Source organism: Centroberyx affinis, unplaced genomic scaffold, assembly GCF_046629955.1.
Source record: "Centroberyx affinis isolate AG114_WGS23_722 - 3 ecotype Tasmania unplaced genomic scaffold, CSIRO-AGI_Caff_v1 ptg000582l_1, whole genome shotgun sequence".
NCBI classification, from domain to species: Eukaryota; Metazoa; Chordata; class Actinopteri; order Beryciformes; family Berycidae; genus Centroberyx; species Centroberyx affinis.
The window spans coordinates 615,644-634,300 of record NW_027279222.1 but is presented as its reverse complement, the minus strand read 5'-3'; the positions used below and the strand labels follow the sequence as shown (position 1 = coordinate 634,300).

Genomic DNA, 18,657 nt, shown 5'->3' with positions numbered 1-18,657 from the left:
TTTTTCCTTTCATTTCCATGTCATTCCTCATTTAGGCTAGTATTTTCACTGTTTTGTTTTCATGATTTTTGATCATATGTTTGTCTTTTGATTTACTTCATAAGTTTTGTGTTTAATCCTTTGTTTTCAGTTGATTTTATTGGTGGATTTGACCCATTCCCACTCTACCATGTCAATGAGAAACCATCTCACCTCCTCTTAAAGCCCATGTACCTGTAAGTATGCGTGTGCTGCCACGCCTTCATATGCATACTGTATATCTCTCAGTGTGTATTAATGTGACTATGTGAGAGCAGGTGTATGTGAATATTCATATATCTCTTTGCCTTTTGTGTCTATGAACATTTTGTCTTGTGCTGATTCTTTGTTTGTAGACCAAATGTATTTCTTTCTTCTTCAAGGTTATATTCCATGTTTATCAAAGGAACTATTCATGAATCAGAAAATGTGTAATTTTATTGGTATCCAGCAGATAACAACACAGCACTGACTAGTAGAGACTGAAGAAAGTCACTCGCTCAATATTTGGAGAAAGACTGAGTGTCTGTCTTGGGAGTAAACAACTCTTTTAAACATGCTATATCCTGTCGAAGGGCTTTAGGGAATATGAACGCTTGTCATGATACAGGAAAGTGTGTGTGTGTGTGTGTGTGTGTGTGTGTGTGTGTGTGTATGTGTGTGTGTCTGTGTCCCCACACCGCAAGCAAACAGCAGATGATGGAAAACATACAGGATTCTGTCTAAAATTGGATTCATCAATTAAGTTGTGCAGGGAACTTAATAACAATAAGCCTCGGAAGTCATTTTAATACTCTGCCAAAATGAAATGAATATATTATTAGCTTCTTGACAGTTTAATCAGCTCCGTCTCTAACGGGAGGGGGAAAGTTTCCCTTTCCCTGAACTCCAGGGAGGTACAGCCTGGATAAATCTGTCCAGGAAAGTGTGTGTGTTTGTGTGTGTGTGTGTGTGTGTGTTTCCCATCAACAATTAACCCCCCGCTCTTTCTGTCCCTGTATCTCTTCTCTCCAGGTCTACGTAAATAGGAGAGTGTCCAGGAGGGAGGTGACACAGCAAATTCCCATGGAGACAAAATGGCTGTTGGGTCCCAGTGTGCGGGGGCATGCCAGACATTCCTCCCCCTTCTTGATTTCAACTCTTCAGTACTTCAAACGTGTTATTTACTGGTGTGCTGCCTGGAAATGCCTGCAAATGCCTGCACTTCTCAGTTAGGGTCCATTGTTTTCTGGGGAGGGATGAAGGGGTTTTTTTGTGGGGGGGGGAGGGAGGGAGGGGTAAAAGGGCCTCATATTGTGTATCAATCATTTTGTTTGTGTTGAGTTCTGTGCCGAGGTCCCATCGCTGTAACCAGCCCATAACGGTCTAATACTCTCAAAGAACATGACTGTATAGAACATGCACAGCGCACGGATATAAATACAGTATGTATGTAATCAGGGACTGCCCAGCATTCCCAGTCTGTGGTACTGCGTCCTAGAGGACTCGGTGATTTAGAATGTTATTGCTGGTTTGGCTCAGATCTTGGCCGGAGGGCTGAATTACAGTGGAGCCTGTGGAATGAGCTATTGTGTGCCGCCTGTTTACTTTAGGCCAGGATCTGTGCGCATAAATACACAAGCAAAGCAGGAAGAGGCAGGGGAGTGGAGAGGTAGAGGGAGGGGAGGGGAGGCGAGGGGAGGGAACAAAGGAACCAAACCTACAGGGGCATCGGTCAAAAATAGAAAATGTAAATAATGGAACGGGATGGGGGAAAAAAGAATTTCGGAGTTTGATATGCAAACTAACTATCAAGAATGCAAAAGAGCATGAGCGCGTGAGAGAAGGTGTTCGAATACAGGCATGTGAGTCTTATTTTTTTTTCTTTTTCTGGCGTCTTATTACTGTGACTATTTCACCAACAGCCAAGTCAGTATTTCTCCCTATGATGTGTCAAGTGTTTGTGTTAGACGGTGTGCTGAAAGCAGACTCTTCGTTTTCACTTTTTTCCAAATGGAGGCTACTATTCCTATCCTCTAACTACTGACCGATCTCACTGCTGACAGGGATGATCATTACACACAGTCAAGCAAAGGTTACACACCGTACTTTTCATTTCAAGAAAACAATAGGAATGTGAAATGGGTTTGATTTACCGTCCGTATTCCACACAACATTATTGCGTTGGACGTGTATGGTCTTAAGTGTAAAAGTAGCACAACTAGCAAAGTGAAAACAGACACAGAGCATCGTCTTCTCTGTCAGTTCCACAGTATAGATTCTCAATGGTGATAGTCTCAGTTGTGATAGTTTTATAGCATGTTTTTACGGTGGGTTTGTATAGTAACTATGTATAATGACATATTAAGTGATAACAAAATAGCATACTATTGTCTTCAACTGGCTGTATATGGGCTGGTTCTACTGTCACTAAAACCTTCTGCTGACTGGCATCTTATTTGGATGTCTTTTATTCTGGCCAAGCACCATACCACAACTTTACTAAATTAAAAGTAAATACATGGGTAATATTTCCTGTACTGAAGGGTAATAATAAGACTATTCGCCCAGTGAGGTTACTAGCACTTTTGTTACCCATGGTAAATCTGTTGCTCCCAACCAGAACTGAGTCAGATTCCCTGTTGCCTTATTGTTCCTGTGAATCACTACTGCCCCCTGGTGCTGAATGTGTTCATGTACAAGTTGAAAGGCTACTGAGTTTCTGCTGCAGGTCTGCTCTTACATGAATGTCATTCTCCATGTTTTGTCTTGAGCTTTTCTAATCTGTTTTTTTTTTTGTTAAGTAACAGTAAACCTTAAAAATAGTATGTGTGTGGGCACAGCTGAGTGATTGGCATGGAGGGAGATTCAGCGCTGTGCCCTGGTTGTTTCTTACTGTGTGTGTTTATCCATGTTACACTCCTTCTTTTCCTTTGTCATTCAGATGAAGATGTTTGTCTTTTGTTATCAGCTGAATTTGAATTTAAAACATTTTCAGTATGTCATTTGTTTGGATGCAGTATTTCTTACTGAATGCAACACTTGTAAACCTCTTAAGATGAAAATCACCACTACTTAGTTTTATGTTAATCAACAAAAACAAAAAGGTGTGTTTTCTTCAGTCTATTCTGTCCTTTTTGTCTTTTATAAGCACCTGAAAAGTTTCCTGCTTGAAGTTCAGATTCCCCGGTGGTATTAGATATGCTTCACTGCCAGGTAAATAATCTATAATGATTGTGATATCACCTTGACCGCTTCATGACTATTTTCAGAATGATGTTGATCCTCTGCCAGTAAACCATTTTTTGCTAGATCGATTATTATTATTTCTATTGGCAAGATGCAATAATTTACATGTCATTAATGTCATTATTTGAATTTAAGGTTTACACACTCCTGGTAGGCTAACTGTAGCTAAGGTGATGTTTGGGTAGTAAACACATAGAGCACCTCATATTGTAACATAATCAGTATTGGTAGCAAATGCTACTAAAGTCTTTGTATAAAAATAGGTCTTCCTCTCAGTGCAATACAGCCGCTTCCCAAACCCCAGTGACTGGAATTAGTTTAAACCTGTTATGGTTGTGTATGTACTAGACTCCACTGAAAAAGATTCCACCTCTTTGTAGATAATTCTTTTTCTTTGTATAGAAAGTGGAAAAGATCTTTTTGTATTTCTCTCTTCTATTTTGTGTCCTCTGTAGCCCCAACCCCATGTGACCCAATTGTGTAATCCTATTTGTCCAGAACTGTGCTTTGTGTTCATGTAAATAGGTGTTTGTTAATAAAAGAATGTGTTCTTTTAATGATCTTATGTATCGTATAGCCTACATGTTTTTTTTTTGTATAAAAAAATATTTATGCATATCTACTGTCTGAAATCTACTGTGCAGGCATACTCTGACTGCAAACACATCAATACTGACCAGGCAAAAATGAGCCAACAAAAGATATTTATTATAGAAAATTGTCTGTAAACTGACAAAATCAGCAATAGCTAAAATAACCTTGCTTATTATCAGTGTGACAGCAAATCAGTATTGAGGAAAACGCCGGGCCTCTCATGCAACACCTGTATTACAGTGGCTTCACTACACTCTCAGGACATGAAGGCGCGGACGCTGCCCCTGATCACAGCTCTACAGATGGGGCAGTGGCGCAGGCTGGCAGCACAATCGCTACACACCACCAGATGACCACAGGGGATGAAGACAATGGACACCAGCTTGTCCATACACACCTTACAGGTCCTCTCCTCCTGCAGCTGCCTCAGCAGCTCCTCCGGATTGGGTTCCCCCACTATTGAAAAAAACCCACACACAGATAAATAGATGCACACATAAATAGATACAACATGTATAAGCTAATTCTTGCTTCAGGAGATGATCAATGCAGGCTGTCACTGGAGTGATAAATCAGGAGTCATAAATCCCTTTTCCTGTAAATCCTGTAAATTTTGACCTCTGACCTTTCTCTCTGATGGGCGTTTGTGTCCTCACACTTCCAGCGCTGGGGCCCTGCCTCACCTCTGGCTCTGATGGGCACACAAACATGAAATAAAGGCAAATAAAACACACTATAACTCTGATAATCCATTGTAACACTGATATTTTGGGCGTTTCTATTTTTAGCTCATATTAACACTACAGGCAAATTCTGTATAAAGGAGATGTCTGAAGAACAGTCAAGAAGAATTTGAAGAGGTTATTGTGGAAAATGATCCGCAGGCTGTACCTCTGCTCTGTGGCCCCCTCTGTCTGTCCTCCTCCTCCGCATGCAGTATGTCAGTGACCAGGTCAGAGACAGACGTGTAGTGCTGGCCGGTCAAAAGGTACTTGGTCTGGACCAGGCTCTCCACCAGGTTAGCCTCAAAGCCCATCTGGAGCGCGGTCTGTACCACAGGAGAAAGCATGGCTGACGAAGCCCCCAGACCTCCGACCACATCTGGGAGACAGGAGAGAAAGAGAGAGGTCAGGAAGACAAAATGTCTAAATATCATTTGGGTATTAGATTTAATTTTACACTGGGCCAAGAGCCACACGCTATACACAATCTATTTTTGCAAGGAAAATGGCATGAACTGAATATACTAATCAGCTTTATAAGTGGGAAAATTAATGCTAAATTGTGCAGTTACGAATTCACCTTTTTGCATGAATATATTTACCTCAGACCACAGACATCTTCTCTATATCAGCTGAGGTAAATTGTATTTGTGATTCTTGCACTATGCTGATTAAGTGCCCTTTCATGACACCCCTCATGTCCTGCAACTAGGAGCAACATTCTAGCGGTTTCCATGGCACTCCCTAATGGTTGCATTCATAGAGCAAACATTAGCTCAGGCAACTGAACATCCAATTAATGTATTTCATTTAGAGCAGTTCAGCCAAGAGAAGAGAATAGACCTAACCTCTTTCTCCAGAGTGGGCCTGATTTGGGACTGAAGTGGTACCGGTGAAAGCCAATTTATTACATCCAGCAAATCCCTGTTTCAACCAAAGTTGATCTAGGGATAATTCAGTGAACCAGGTGCATATAGATGGCAGGCTTATGAATATACATCACTTGCTCCACTAAGTACATCCCACAGTGCAATGCGCAGTGTTTGCTCCACCTGCGTTGCTGTGGGACATGCACAGAAAAGTAATGTCATCAAACCAGCAGGCTGCCATGTTAGTCACCTGGTCTATATTTGGTAGGGAAGAAGAGGTTTCTGGAGGTTCATGCCCATCAGACCCTGCCATTTTTCAGATCTATATGACTTACCATTTCCTGAGCTGATCTCTCTGGGTGTGGGGGCCTGTGGTCCACCCTAGAAAAGTAATCAAACACAGAATTCACGTTGTGAGAGGATGGGATCAATTAAATGTAGCAATGACATTTAAACTGGCATATTTGAACACCCAACAGACTATAATGCATGTGATATGCCAAAGATCAGATTCTATATTGAGCAGAGAAGAGGGATGAAAGTTCTCACCACAGTCTCACCCAGGTGGAAATGAGCGTCCTGTATGTTGTTGATATACTCCTGTCCTCTCGACTGGATCAGAAACTCACATCTGAGAAACACAGAGAGATTTTTCAAGAGTGCTAGAACTGTAACATATAGGACATAGACTATGAAGTTCACACTCTATATGAAAACAATACATTTTCAATCACCAGTGCAAAAAATACAAAGGATGCAGTCAATTGCTTTCTTTATATCTGCCTGTAACAAGTCCTGTAGGTAGAGCCATTACCGTGGAAACCACTTGGCATGTTCCTGCCATGGGTCGTCTCCTGGCTCCCAGTTCCTCAGCCCTCCATCACAGTAGAAACATTTGACGTTGTCACCATGACCTGACGGGACATACTACTGTCAGAAGAGTACTAATGACATAGCTTCATTGATTTAATTTAACCTTTACAGCTGCAGACAATCTCTTCCATTCACAAACACACACACAAACAAGAAACTGCTTCTAAACTGAGTTCACGGGAACAATTTGACATTTTCTCATAATGTCCCCCCATTTTTCTTAAAAGTTTTGATAACAAAAATATGTCCATATTGTCCAAATGGTTTTTGCATGAGGTTATGGCACCCTACTCCTTTAGGTGTATGCAGCCCTAGCTCTGTCCAGGTTGTTCTGTCCACAACCTCATGAGTCAGCAGGACAATTGTACCATGAACTCTCTCACAAAGAGGGGTCTCTAGCAGTGACCATGGGTCAGTTCTGAACATTGCACTGACAATTTAGATAGCTACTCAAATGTTGCAAATAAAAAACATCAACAATAAAAAAAAATTAGAGGATCATAACATAAATGCTTTCAGCAAGGCCTTGGTGAGCCTCAATGTGCACCTGTGTAGAAAAATCCTGCTCTGGCAAGAACGTCAGGCTGGACCGAGGCCCCGGTGGGCCAGTTGTGGAAAGTGGTAAGCCGGGAATCCTCCACCTCCATCTCGGGGTAGACCGCCTGTCCGCCCGTCCCCTGGTCGTCCACAGTCATCCTCTGGAGTTGGCTCAACAGCTGACCGTCCACGGAGTCCGAGGATCCGGGCGCAACTTGGAGCGGAACATTCCCCACGGCTCTGCCCTGCATGAAACTACAAGTGGGGAAATGCCTCTTGTGCTCGGCAGTCGGGCTGTCCCCGTGTACCCAACATCTTAAAGTCCCTCCACAACAGAAACACTGGACTTTATCCCCGGGGCCCACGAAGAAGAAGCCCGCCTTAGCTAGGTCTCCAGAAGTGACCGGTGCATCTGCAGGCCAGTTTTGAAAAGTTCGGAGTCTCTCCACTTCGCCTCGCATCTGAGGCTCCTCAAGGATGTGCAGCATAGTACTCCTGTCATCCGTCATTCTGTGGCATATGGTTTTTTCTTCCTCCTTTTGTCCTGTGCCAGTCATCCCTTTTGCGGTCCATAGTGGAGCGCGCACTGAAGGTGAGCGCAGCGCAACCGTTGAAATAATATGACCAGCTGCGGTGGTCTGCGCAGCGGCCTACATGAGGCTGCTTTCCAGAAAAGTCACCAAATGCCAGAATGCAGGCTCATTGATCCTTGAATGAATGACAGCCTGCAAATACCATTCCGCTCCGCCCCTTTCGAAAAATAACTAGGCTATATAATCCTGTAAGAAATTTTAGAAGGATAGGCCTACTATACATATCACAACATAACTATAGCCTATGGTAATATTAGGCTATTACAGTTATACAATAGGAGACTGAAATACCATATTATGGTGTTTTTCTGTTAGGGATACGTTGGATATCCTTAAATGCCGGTAGACTGTCATATCCTAATTGGGAGGGGAGAGGAATGGACCCTTTCATATGGGACCTTTCCTCTCTGCACTCGATTTTGTAAGATTAAGTATTAGATTGGATGAACTGAATGAATTAATGAATGAATTAATGAATAAGGGCATTTAAAAAACAAAACAAAAAAAATTATGCTTGTGCATTTTATCCTAGGAGGGGTAATAATTCATTGTTAAAATTCAGCCATTGTTGCCATGTTTGCAGGATTTGCTGTGTGCATCTAGGCCTTCTGTTGTTTTACAACAAAACATAAACTTTCTGCTGGACATTGTGAACACCTTTACAATATTAAAGAGTTTCAGTACTGACAAAACTTTAAAATTTCCTGAATTTAAAATTCTATATAGCCGAGAGATGTAAGTTATTTTGGCTATAGGCTATGTGCTGTGTCTAGTTAAGGCTTGTCAGACTACACTTTACACAAAGGGGAAGAGCAAAAGCTGATCTAGGCAAGACGTGAAAGTATCCTCTCTTTTTAGTGCCAATGTTGTGTAAATACCTAGAGTCACTGTTTAGGCCATTATTCATTAGGCCTGTGTTGAGCTGAAAATAACACCTATGTTATGATTTGACCTTTGTCAGAGTTTAGAGGATTGGGGGAGGGGGGGGTCTCACTGCTGCCCCTTGGTGGTGAGAGGGAGTAACTATATGATCACTTGGTGCAGTAAGGGGCCCGGAACCTAAACCAGGTTTTCCTGACCTTAGTTGGCTGTCATGAAAACTGGGTCCCAATTTAAATTCTAATCATACTAAAATGAGCATAATAATATCAGAGTTATTCTGAAATGATAAAACCCCTAGGCTTTTAGACCACATGCATGACACTGATTAAATCATTCCCTGCCTATACAAGGTTAATTGACTAGCAGCCTGCTTTCTATATCCCATTTCCTTCAATCTACAGCCATAGAGTTGGGGTCACAGGAATATTTTGACCTCAGTGGGGTCACCCGCCAGAAAAAGATGGGATGCGCAACTGTAAATGTGATTTTGGGATGCATGTGAAGTGCAAGTAAGCATAAATTATGAATGCTATCATTGGAAAGTAGGCCTATTAAGACATCAGTCATGAAAACACACCAGTCACAGGATTTTACTGATGGCCCCTTCTCTCACTATGGTATTGATGGACTTATAGTTTTTCTGTGGTAGGCCTACTCAGTAGTGAATTTATTGTGATCTGTACTTCCTGGTATTTATTTATGTTTTATCTCTCATGATATCACAGCAATGTGCCAATAATATTCCCATAATATGCCTAAAGGGACTTTTTTAGGCCTATAATTTTTTTATATGCCTAGTATCCTCCTAAAATGTATGATATCATTATATAGCCTACTTCTCTTTTGTAAAGGTATGCCTTGCTTTCCAACATTTAGGGCTTGACATTGCCTCTTATTAAATCTTAGAGAAGAAATTCCAATAATGGGCAGACTCAGAATGGTTCATTGAAAAATAAACAGGGTTTGAGGGCCCTGGGGTCAATTACGTCCATGGCAATTGTACAAAATTTTAGCAAACTTTTACACCAATGTCAGTAAGAGATAACACTCCTTTTTAAAATGGGATGTCAACATATATGTTGCATTAATTCATCATCTGTCTCATATTTGTATTAAATCCCAGACCTTAATGCACCACTTTAAATGGAACAGCTACAGGATACTTGAAACTTTTGCCACCTCGCGGTTATCGACGTAAAGCAGCGGCTCAAAGCCCGGATGGAGCAGCCATTGGGGAAGTGTACAGGGCTTCTCGGTAGCGTAACTGAGGAGGGATCTCTCTGGAATAAAAAGACAAAGTAAAAAGCGACCGAGGACAGAAATATACAAGATCCGCAAGTTCAATTCGGCCGACACATAACGTTAACGTGAAACTATATCAGGACTTGATTGCTTTCGGACACAGAATCCGAGGCGACAGACTTGAACTGTGGAAGTTGGGATACGTGCACAGCGGAAAATACACAGCTGAGCTAGCGCAAGCTACCACTAGCCACAAGCTAAGCGGCATAACTAGCCAGATAGCTAACTATAACTGAGCAGTGAACTTGCTCTCAAAACACGGGGCTTGAAATCCAGTCACAAGCTCAGGCTCTGTGAGAATCCAGGGACTTGCTTAATGAATTATGTCTGCCACAAGCATTGACCCTCAGGTAGGAAGGACGATGCACCTCGCCTGTAGAAAGCTTGCAAGCTAGCTAATCTGCTAACGATTTATTGGGCTATGGCTATTCATTGGAAGTGTTAGCTAGCCACTAACGTTGGCCGGTGTATGTAGCTAGCAAGTTAGCCGCATTCCGTGGAACGGTTATGTTTTTAATAGACATAGAAGAAGAATGACATGTATACGTGTGCATGTACATAATTGTCAAAATCATCCATGGCTGAAGCCACAAGTCTGTGCCACCATCGTAGAAAACACTCTTCCAACCTTCGGTTGAATACTTCCATTCCATAGCTAACGTAAAATAATTATATAGAGGCTCAGGCTAACATCTGAAACACAACTGTTCGTGGAACCTTTAACAAATAACTGCATGGTGTTTAGGCTGGCCCAATGTTTGCAGCCTGTGATGGCAATCTGCAAGCTACATTATTTGCGTGTAGAAAGCCATTTCGATGGTGGTAGCTAGCGAGCAAGTTGTGTGTATTAACGTTAGCTAGCTAAGTGATTGAAGTTACATACCAAAGTGTATTACACACTAAATAAATAGCGTTGAGTTTTGTAACCTCGTCTCTCCAAGTCTTTTGTAACCCCTCACCATAGACTAGGTAAATGTTTTGCATTGTCTCTGCCCAGGAAGTAGTCTTGTGTTCGGCTTGTGAGCTACAAACCCAACCTATGTATTCAATCTCAAACTGACTGAAAATGACCATGACGTCTCCTTTTTTCTTTGCATGATCCAACATGGATGCAGAGATCAAAGGGACAAGCATCTAAAGGTGAGTTGCTGCATATCATGAGACTGAATCAATAAATATAGTGTATTTCAGAAACGGGTTTTCTGTTTAGTTTGGGCCTACCCTTTGAGTCAGATCATTGTTACTACTCACTCATTTTTCCACTGATACTTCAGTAGGCCTTGACATCCACTACTGTCAAGCTACACCACATATTGGGAAATTAGCTGCATTATAATGTGTTCCTGGGCCTTTACACAGCTTGATTTCCAGATTGGCTGGGTGAACACCAGCGATTAACTAATTGCTGTTAAATTTTGGCTGTGGCTGACAAGTTAATCTCCTCTATGTGCCACTTTGGCAGGTAACTATCCATCTTTTGGAAGTTATTTATCTTAAGAAAATCATTTTGGCTGGTTATATAGTGACTATGTAGACCTTTAGCTCAGTGATTGAACATGGCACAAACTGTCAGGCTCAGGGTTTGGTACCCACAGGGACCACCAGTGCTAAAAATGTATGCACTCATGGACTGTAAGGCACTTTGGATAAAAGCATCCACCACATGTCATATGTCTACCAAATGCCATATGAAAGGGGCCGGTGAAGTTTAGAATCCACTAGCCACTGAGGTCTGTGGGCAAAATTAGTGTCTTGCCTTGTTGACAGATTATATCCATGACATGAAGCTGTCCGTGGTGCTTATCTCTGAAAATTTCTTAGCACAATGCTGGTGCAGTCAGTATTGCTTTGACTGATATAGGTTGTGTGTGATTTGTTTTTTGTTCCGTTTTTTTTATTTTTTTTATTGCTAAAATCACCAGCAGTCCATGCCTTACAAGGGTTTATTGCTGTTCCAGCCCTAACCTGAGAATGATATGGTTGATGGATGACTTGAATATAAAACAGCTGTTTGAACTTTGTGGTTAGTCCAGTCTCGCTCTTAACCCATTCACATTACCTATCCCAGTTGTATGATTTACTGGTGGTTATTCATTGCTGTAGTCCCTTGCTGACGTCGATTGGTGTTGATGATAGTGTTGTTATTACTGCCCTTTTCATTGTTTTTTTTATGATGTTCAAGCTGTTGTTGGTTTGCCATAGCTGCCAGAACAGGTTGAATGACAGGCAGGTGTTGACTCACCCTTAACCTGCAGGTCTGGCTGGCAGCAGGCAGCAGGCCATAGTCTGACTCACTTCCAGGTTAGGCCTGTCTCAAGGGCCAGAGCACTGTCTGTCATGGCTCACTGATTTTTTTTTTTTTTTGGAGGTAGACATGCACATGTAAGAGGGACAGTCTTATATAATGGACCACTGATATTGTCAGCTGATTATGGCTTTTGACAGATATAGCTTATTAGTATCTCTGTAGACACTACACATAATATAATAATTAAAAAATATTACTGGGTCCAGCCCGACAGTTGAAGCAGTTATCCTGTGGTATGATGGGCTCAAGACTGCCGACTCTGGCCCTTTGGCCTGACAAGATTTTTTCAGACATATTTGATTTTGTCAGGCCCAGTCTGGTTGGGCTCGTGTTGTGTGAAGCGGTCCAAGACTCGCCACGACTGAAATCTGAGAGTGACCCTGGCAACAGCCAGTGGGAGTTGAGCTCAAGGGGCAAGAAAGAGAATGAACTTGAGGAGAAGTCGCATTTGGCAACAAAGCCCACTCACACAGATGGCTTACTTCAGAAATATTCCCTACTCCCTTTGCTCCACTCTTGATAAGTTGATATATAATTTTAGTTGGAGGAATAAATCTCATATAAAATGACAACGTACTGGGGTCAATCCACATAAGTATGAAATTACAAATTAAGTAAAAGAAGTCTAATACAGAATTCTTCATCAATGTTATCCTTGTAATAATGTCACTTCAGCATACATTTGTAATGTAAATTGTAGCTTCTGTATGAAGAAGAAAGAAATAATTGAACACCTATTTTGTAATTGTATTTACAGTGAACTGTTCTAAACGAATGGGAAATTGTTTTTGAATGACAGAATCAGGAAGTATGTGATCCCTCGTTTTCATGTTTGTGAAGGCCCATCTTTGTTTGCTGAATTGCCCTCGTTGTGCAAGATTTTAACAGTCTTGTAGTTTGACCTAAGCTTTAGATTGCAAGCATAGCCTTTAGTTGCTGAAACAACTGTTGCTATCTGTCCTTCTAATAAAACAATCTGTGCACTCAGTCATCCACACATCTATATTTAAAAATGCATTGATGGGGTTTTGTTTTGTTGCAGTGCAAAATGGTTCACTGCATCAGAAGGAGACTGTCCACGACAATGACTTTGAGCCATACCTCACTGGTCAATCAACTCAGGTAAAGCTCAAGATCTCTGTCTTAACAAGAAGTACTATTTTTGATCGGGAAATTGTTAGCAAATAATAAACCAGTGGTAATATAATAATGATGAGAGTATAAATGTAATTAATTTTTTGTTTTATCACACAGATAACTTTAGAAAAACTCATTTTAAAAACCTGATCATATTATAAAATGAAGATTTGCTTGCAGTGGATTTTGCTATAGTCTAGCAGTGTTTCATTTAATTTGTAGAGTGGTTTTAAATCAAATTGTAAGTGACTTGCTAATGTTGTGGCTTTGCTGACTCCCATGCATCCAGAACAACAGCTACCAGTCCATCACCGACCCATACCTGTCCAGCTACTACGCCCCCTCCATTGGATTTCCGTACCCCCTCAGTGAGGCCCCCTGGTCCACCGGTGGAGACCCCCCCATTCCATACCTCACTCCCTATGGACCCTTGAGTAATGGAGACCATCACTTCATGCCGGACACAGTGTTTGGCCAGCCAGGGGGCCTGGGCAGCAGCATCTACCCCCACAGGTTTAACTTTTTCCCTGAAAACCCAGCCTTCTCTGCCTGGGGCACCAGTGGCTCCCAAGGCCAGCAGACTCAGAGCTCAGCCTACGGTGGCAGCTACAGCTATCCTCCCAGCTCCCTGGGGGGCACCCTGGTACCTGACGGTCAGACGGGCTTCCACAGTGACACCCTCAACAAGGCCCCTGGTATGAACAGCCTGGAGCAGGGTATGGTTGGCTTGAAGATCGGAGGGGATGTCACTGGCCAGGGGTCAGGGGTCAAAGCTGTTGGCTCTGTGATTGGCGGACCTGCAGTGGCAGCCACAGGCAATGGGGCCACGCCTATTGGCATGCCCCCACCCAAACCCACCTCTTGGGCGGCCATCGCCAGCAAACCCGCCAAGCCCCAGCAACTTAAAGCCAAGGTGAAGCCAGGCATGCCCACCCCGGGGGGAGCTCTGCCTCCGCCGCCCATAAAACACAACATGAACATTGGCACCTGGGACAAGGGGCCAGTGACTAAAGTGGCCACAGCTCCACTGCAGCAACAGCAGCAGCCCCTTGGCCTGCCCCATGCCATGCCACCTCAACCCCCCATGCAGCAAGGACCCATGCAGCCTCCCCCTCCCCAGTCTTTGGTGCAACCCCAGATGCAGCCGATGGCCTTACAGCCCCAGCCCCCCCATCACCAGCACCACCAGCCACCACCGCAGCCCTACCAGAACCACACTCAGCCCCCACCACCCCAAACCCGTTGGGTCGCCCCACGGAACCGTAACTTAGGCTATGGGCAGGGTGGCCTTGAGGGTAGTGGTGTGATGGGAATGGTTGGCGGTGGGAACAGTGGCCCCCCAGTTTCGGCCAGCCTGGGACCCGGTGGAGAGTCCCACCCAGTGCTGGAGAAGCTGCGTGCCGCCCATAGCTACAACCCCAAGGAGTTTGAATGGAACCTGAAGAATGGCCGTGTTTTCATCATTAAGAGCTACTCTGAGGATGATATCCATCGCTCCATCAAGTACTCCATCTGGTGCAGCACAGAACACGGCAACAAGCGGCTGGACTCAGCTTTCCGGGCCATGAACGGTAAAGGCCCCGTATACCTGCTGTTCAGTGTCAATGGCAGCGGCCATTTCTGCGGCGTGGCAGAGATGCGCTCACCAGTGGACTACGGCACCAGTGCCGGTGTATGGGCGCAGGACAAGTGGAAGGGAAAGTTTGATGTGGACTGGTTGTTTGTTAAGGACGTGCCTAATAGCCAACTGCGCCACATCCGCCTGGAGAACAATGACAACAAGCCAGTGACCAACTCCCGTGACACCCAGGAGGTTCCTCTGGAGAAGGCCAAGCAGGTGCTCAAGATCATCGCCACCTACAAACACACCACCTCCATCTTTGATGACTTTTCCCACTACGAGAAGAGGCAGGAAGAAGAGGAGGAGGTGCGTAAGGTGGGTACAATCATCTGACTTATTGTGTTAGGTATTTTTCATTAGAACACAACAGAGGTGTACTAGAGGTCTACGTGAGCCTGCCTGCCCCACGAGTCCCTCAGCAGATCTTGGTGCAGGCTACGGGCGGCACATTTGAAAGCGTGGTCATGATGCAGGTTTTTCACAGCACAATTTGGCAGTTCTGCCGTTCACATAAACTGTCTGCGCCTGTCATTTGATTGTGCGTTTGTTAATGTGGCCCGGTTTCCCAGCCGGGTGGAGTTCTCAGTTTTTAAGCGTTGTGTGGGCGGGTGTGGGCACTAAATTGTACAGTCGGTTGCGGCACAAAAAGCAGTGGGTGCGGGCGGGAGCGGTCTTGAAAAAACAGGCCCGTGCAGACCTCTCAGGTGTACCTTATTACATCATATTTAGTTGCATCTTTCCATTCTTGTGATCATGTGACCGTTGATTTGTTTCTGTGCTAGACTAACTCTTGTTTTCTTTCTCTTTCCCCATATCTACTCCTCTTGACAGACCTTTGAACCTGCTCCGATACAGAACCGCTCTCGGTTGGATCAGGTAAAGAACCGTCTTTTCACATTTTCTTGTCAGTGTCGTTGGCTATCCCAGGAGTATTGAGTTTTAGCTGACAGTGGGTGATTGGTGTTGATTGTTTGCCTTCTTCAACATAGTGAAGATGAATGGAAATTTTAGCAGCTTCTTTAATCCTTTGATCATTGCTTAAACTAGATAATGTAGACCTCTATTCAACAAGATCATACAGTTTTACTGCGCTGTTATGTGATATTTGCATGTCTAATGTTGACTTTCTTTTCCCTCTCCAACAGGAGCGCCAAAACAGGAATAAACAATAGAAGACATTTATCCATGGCTTGATCAACAGTTACACTAGGACTTTTGATTTAAGAGACAGAAGAATATGAAAATACAACCAAGCCCTTCTTTTTTTCTATTTAATCCTGGTGAATCTCTGCCATCGTTGAGACTTGTGCTTTTTTGCCCCATGTACCACCCACCTCTTGTGCAGGGATAACAAGCTGATTTAATGTATCACCTAGCCACCACCACACTCTTTAGTTCAGATTTTTGATTTTTTTTCTTCCCGTTCTTACCATCTCGTACTCTTCTCTCGTCAGACTGGGTTTCTCTCTCCTGCCCCTGCCCCCTCCTCCTCTTTCCAATTGAATCAGGGTTTGACTGCACCATGGAGAAAAAAAAATCTGCCACTTTATATTTCAGTACAATCAGGAACTGATGTGTCCTGCCCCTATTTGTCCATTGGGGGGCAACATTGCCATGCTTCAGAGGTTTAACTGTGCCAACAGGGTTGGAGGATCCCAAAGGCAATGTCGGACTTGGAACTGTGTGATAATAAAACTTCAATGGTTTATCTATTTTTCATTCAGATCAACAAAATCTCTATTTTTTGGCTTACTACTGACAATTTTCATTTCAGAAACCTGTTTTCTGGAGCCTTAATGTTTTGTTTTCTAGTTATTGGTGACTTCTCAAAAGAACCGCTCTAACAGTGACAGTGCTGGAGAAATCAGGGATAGTGTGAAGTCACACGGGACTCGAGACATTTCAGAGGAGGAGGCCTCTGGGAAGGAAATAACTGATGTGTCCTCTACAACCAGAACTTTCACCATTTAAATCAAAAATTGTACTATTGACATCCTTCACACCCCTCTGCTTTGATTTCTTTCGATGTTTGTCTTGAAGGGGTTTTTTGTATGTTCCATCAGGAGATTCTGTTTGTGTACGCAATCCAGTCTGAGAGAATTGTCGCATCCACCATTTTAAATTGTTTTATAATCAGAATTATGTAATGATGTAACTGCTACATTTGAATGAATTGTTGCTTTTGCATTTTTGTTCCAGTAAAGGGGGGGAGGGTTCACGTATTTGTCCATTCACCATCATTCTGTCTTAATCCTTTTGTTTTGTTTTTTTCCTCGAATTTGGTTTTGCTAAGTCTATCATGTCGTTCGTAATGCTAAGCTTTAACGTAGGAGCCTATAGTCATGGAGAAAGCCTAAAAATGTATAACCTAAAATTAATGTAACTGATTTACTATCAAGAGTAAGAAAAAAACAAGAATGAAATGTGGTTTCTGTGTGTTTTTTGGTTGTTGCGAAAAAATAGTTTGTCTTAGATTGAAACCATTGATTTATGATACAGTAAAGTAATTTCAGGTATGTTATGAAAACGAAAGTGATTGGGGATTGGGTATTAAAAGACAAAAAAAGTCACTAATTGAGTAAGTGTGAGCCCATGCATGGCAAGCTGCAATATAGTCAGTCTGTTGGAGATGTTAAAAAATTATACACCCTGCAGCTTGATTGTGAGATGAGAGTGGCAATGTTATTATAGTTTACGGTCCTTTAAAGAGCACTGTCCCCTGTTCTCCTGTCACTGATTTCAGGACATTCAAAGCCAGAATGGAGACTGATTGTAGCACATTCAAGACCAGCGGGTTCTCTCTCCTTGATTAGTAGAAACTGTCACTTTGGCATTTTGTGGAATGAAAAATTACAGTGAGGAATACTGCCGTTTGTCTTCTACACGCTAGGGGATTTTTCCTAGTTTTCAAGTTTGTGTGTATGTGTGATAAAGTTTAAATCCCGACGTAGCTACGTGGTAACAAATCAGTTCAAAATCCCAATTCACGTTTTTTCCACTTGAAAAAAATGAATTTATAAAGATGTAGTAGTGTGGGTAATGTGGACTCATTCACAATATATTTAGTGGTGCTTTTCAAACTATGGATATGGTTTCTAATCTTGAGTCTGTCAGTAACCGCACCCCCTATAAACTTTGAGATGGCAGAAGTACTGTAGCCTACTTTGCTGAGGTCAGTCCAGTGTGAGTGCGAATGTGTGTTTCAAAATCTTATTTCCGGACATTTGAAGAAGCATATCTGCTTTGTATTTTACCTGGCCAGTGAACCCCTTGTAATTAGAGAACTGATCATAAACCTTTAATAGGATCCTATCTTCTCCTCCTCCTCTCCTTTACCTGCACTAATCGAGAGCGTGGTTGGTCCAAGCAATACGGTGAACGCCCTTCGGATGTTTTCCTTCACCAATACCGCTCTTTGCGACCAGTGCAGCTGAAGGGGGAGGCGAGAAGATCAGGATGCCACCGAAGACTGAGTGGCAGCCACAGCGGTCTCTGCCTCAGGAAGCATGACCTGGTTGTGACTATGGTACAGGGCTTAATGCACGTTAATGATAACTGTCTGAAGATGTTTGCTGCAATAGAGAGACATGTCAGGTTAGCCAAGAAAGTATATTGTTTCATCACTACAAAAGGAGCCATGACATGACATTAAAGATAAATTAAAAAAAAAAAAAGTGATTATCTTATAGACCACAGTTGTAGTGGGCATAACAACCTGTAATGGTTCAAAAGATCTATCTTGGTTTATCTTTATAGAAGAAATCAAGCCTTAATAAACTGTCCATTCAGCAATTACTTTGTCTTGATCTCTTGAATTTCCCTTCTGTAAGCTTACAATCAACTATAGCGACCTTATCTAAAGCGAGGAGCTGTAGGCCTGCCCTTTTGTATAAATGTCACTGAACGTTTTTTTTTTGTTTTTTTTTGCTGCACTTGTTCCTTGTTGCCCTCTTAGTTTCATCATGCAGCTACT

The 18,657-nt window shown here is 42.8% G+C and overlaps 3 protein-coding genes across 5 annotated transcripts in view; 2 read left to right on the top strand and 1 right to left on the bottom strand.

The window, feature by feature from the left end:
• The window catches only part of nkain4 (sodium/potassium transporting ATPase interacting 4), a 37,672-nt gene extending 36,413 nt beyond the window's left edge, over positions 1–1,259 (top strand). The window contains exons 6-7 of the mRNA XM_071518473.1: positions 131–215; positions 1,033–1,259. Of these exons, the coding sequence (XP_071374574.1) occupies positions 131–215; positions 1,033–1,042 (95 nt within the window). The 3' untranslated portion in view covers positions 1,043–1,259. The remainder of the gene's footprint in view (positions 1–130; positions 216–1,032) is intronic.
• Positions 1,260–4,096: 2,837 nt separating this feature from the next.
• birc7 (baculoviral IAP repeat containing 7) lies at positions 4,097–7,566 on the bottom strand. Its single transcript, XM_071518487.1, has 7 exons — positions 6,852–7,566; positions 6,246–6,345; positions 5,981–6,062; positions 5,767–5,812; positions 4,732–4,941; positions 4,466–4,531; positions 4,097–4,296 (listed from the first exon to the last, which is right to left on the bottom strand). The coding sequence occupies exons 1-7, from the start codon at positions 7,396–7,398 to the stop codon at positions 4,097–4,099; spliced, it is 1,251 nt and encodes a 416-aa protein (XP_071374588.1). The 5' UTR covers positions 7,399–7,566.
• Positions 7,567–9,558: 1,992 nt separating this feature from the next.
• Positions 9,559–18,413, top strand: LOC139643318 (YTH domain-containing family protein 1-like). Of its 3 annotated transcripts, none has more exons than XM_071518432.1 (6): positions 9,559–9,968; positions 10,734–10,758; positions 12,969–13,048; positions 13,353–14,078; positions 14,154–14,999; positions 15,830–18,413. In XM_071518432.1, exons 1-6 carry the CDS (start codon positions 9,942–9,944, stop codon positions 15,854–15,856), a joined length of 1,731 nt encoding a protein of 576 aa, XP_071374533.1. In that variant the 5' UTR covers positions 9,559–9,941; the 3' UTR covers positions 15,857–18,413. The 3 variants fall into 3 exon arrangements, with proteins under 3 accessions (XP_071374533.1, XP_071374531.1, XP_071374532.1); XM_071518430.1 differs by adding an exon at positions 15,516–15,560 and having other exon boundaries at positions 13,353–14,999; XM_071518431.1 differs by adding an exon at positions 15,516–15,560 and having other exon boundaries at positions 12,969–13,066; positions 13,353–14,999.
• The last annotated feature ends 244 nt before the right edge of the window (positions 18,414–18,657 follow it).

Coding starts and splice junctions, on each gene's coding strand:
- birc7 (XM_071518487.1), bottom strand. CDS start 7,398: ATGACTGGCACAGGACAAAAGGAGGAAGAAAAAACCATATGCCACAGA. Junction 6,346..6,851: donor AGCAGGATTTTTCTACACAG/GTGCACATTGAG, acceptor ATGTCCCGTCAG/GTCATGGTGACAACGTCAAA. Junction 5,813..5,980: donor TCCACCTGGGTGAGACTGTG/GTGAGAACTTTC, acceptor TTACTTTTCTAG/GGTGGACCACAGGCCCCCAC.
- LOC139643318 (XM_071518431.1), top strand. CDS start 9,942: ATGTCTGCCACAAGCATTGACCCTCAG. Junction 9,969..10,733: donor CCACAAGCATTGACCCTCAG/GTAGGAAGGACG, acceptor ACATGGATGCAG/AGATCAAAGGGACAAGCATC. Junction 15,561..15,829: donor ACCGCTCTCGGTTGGATCAG/GTAAAGAACCGT, acceptor CCTCTCCAACAG/GAGCGCCAAAACAGGAATAA.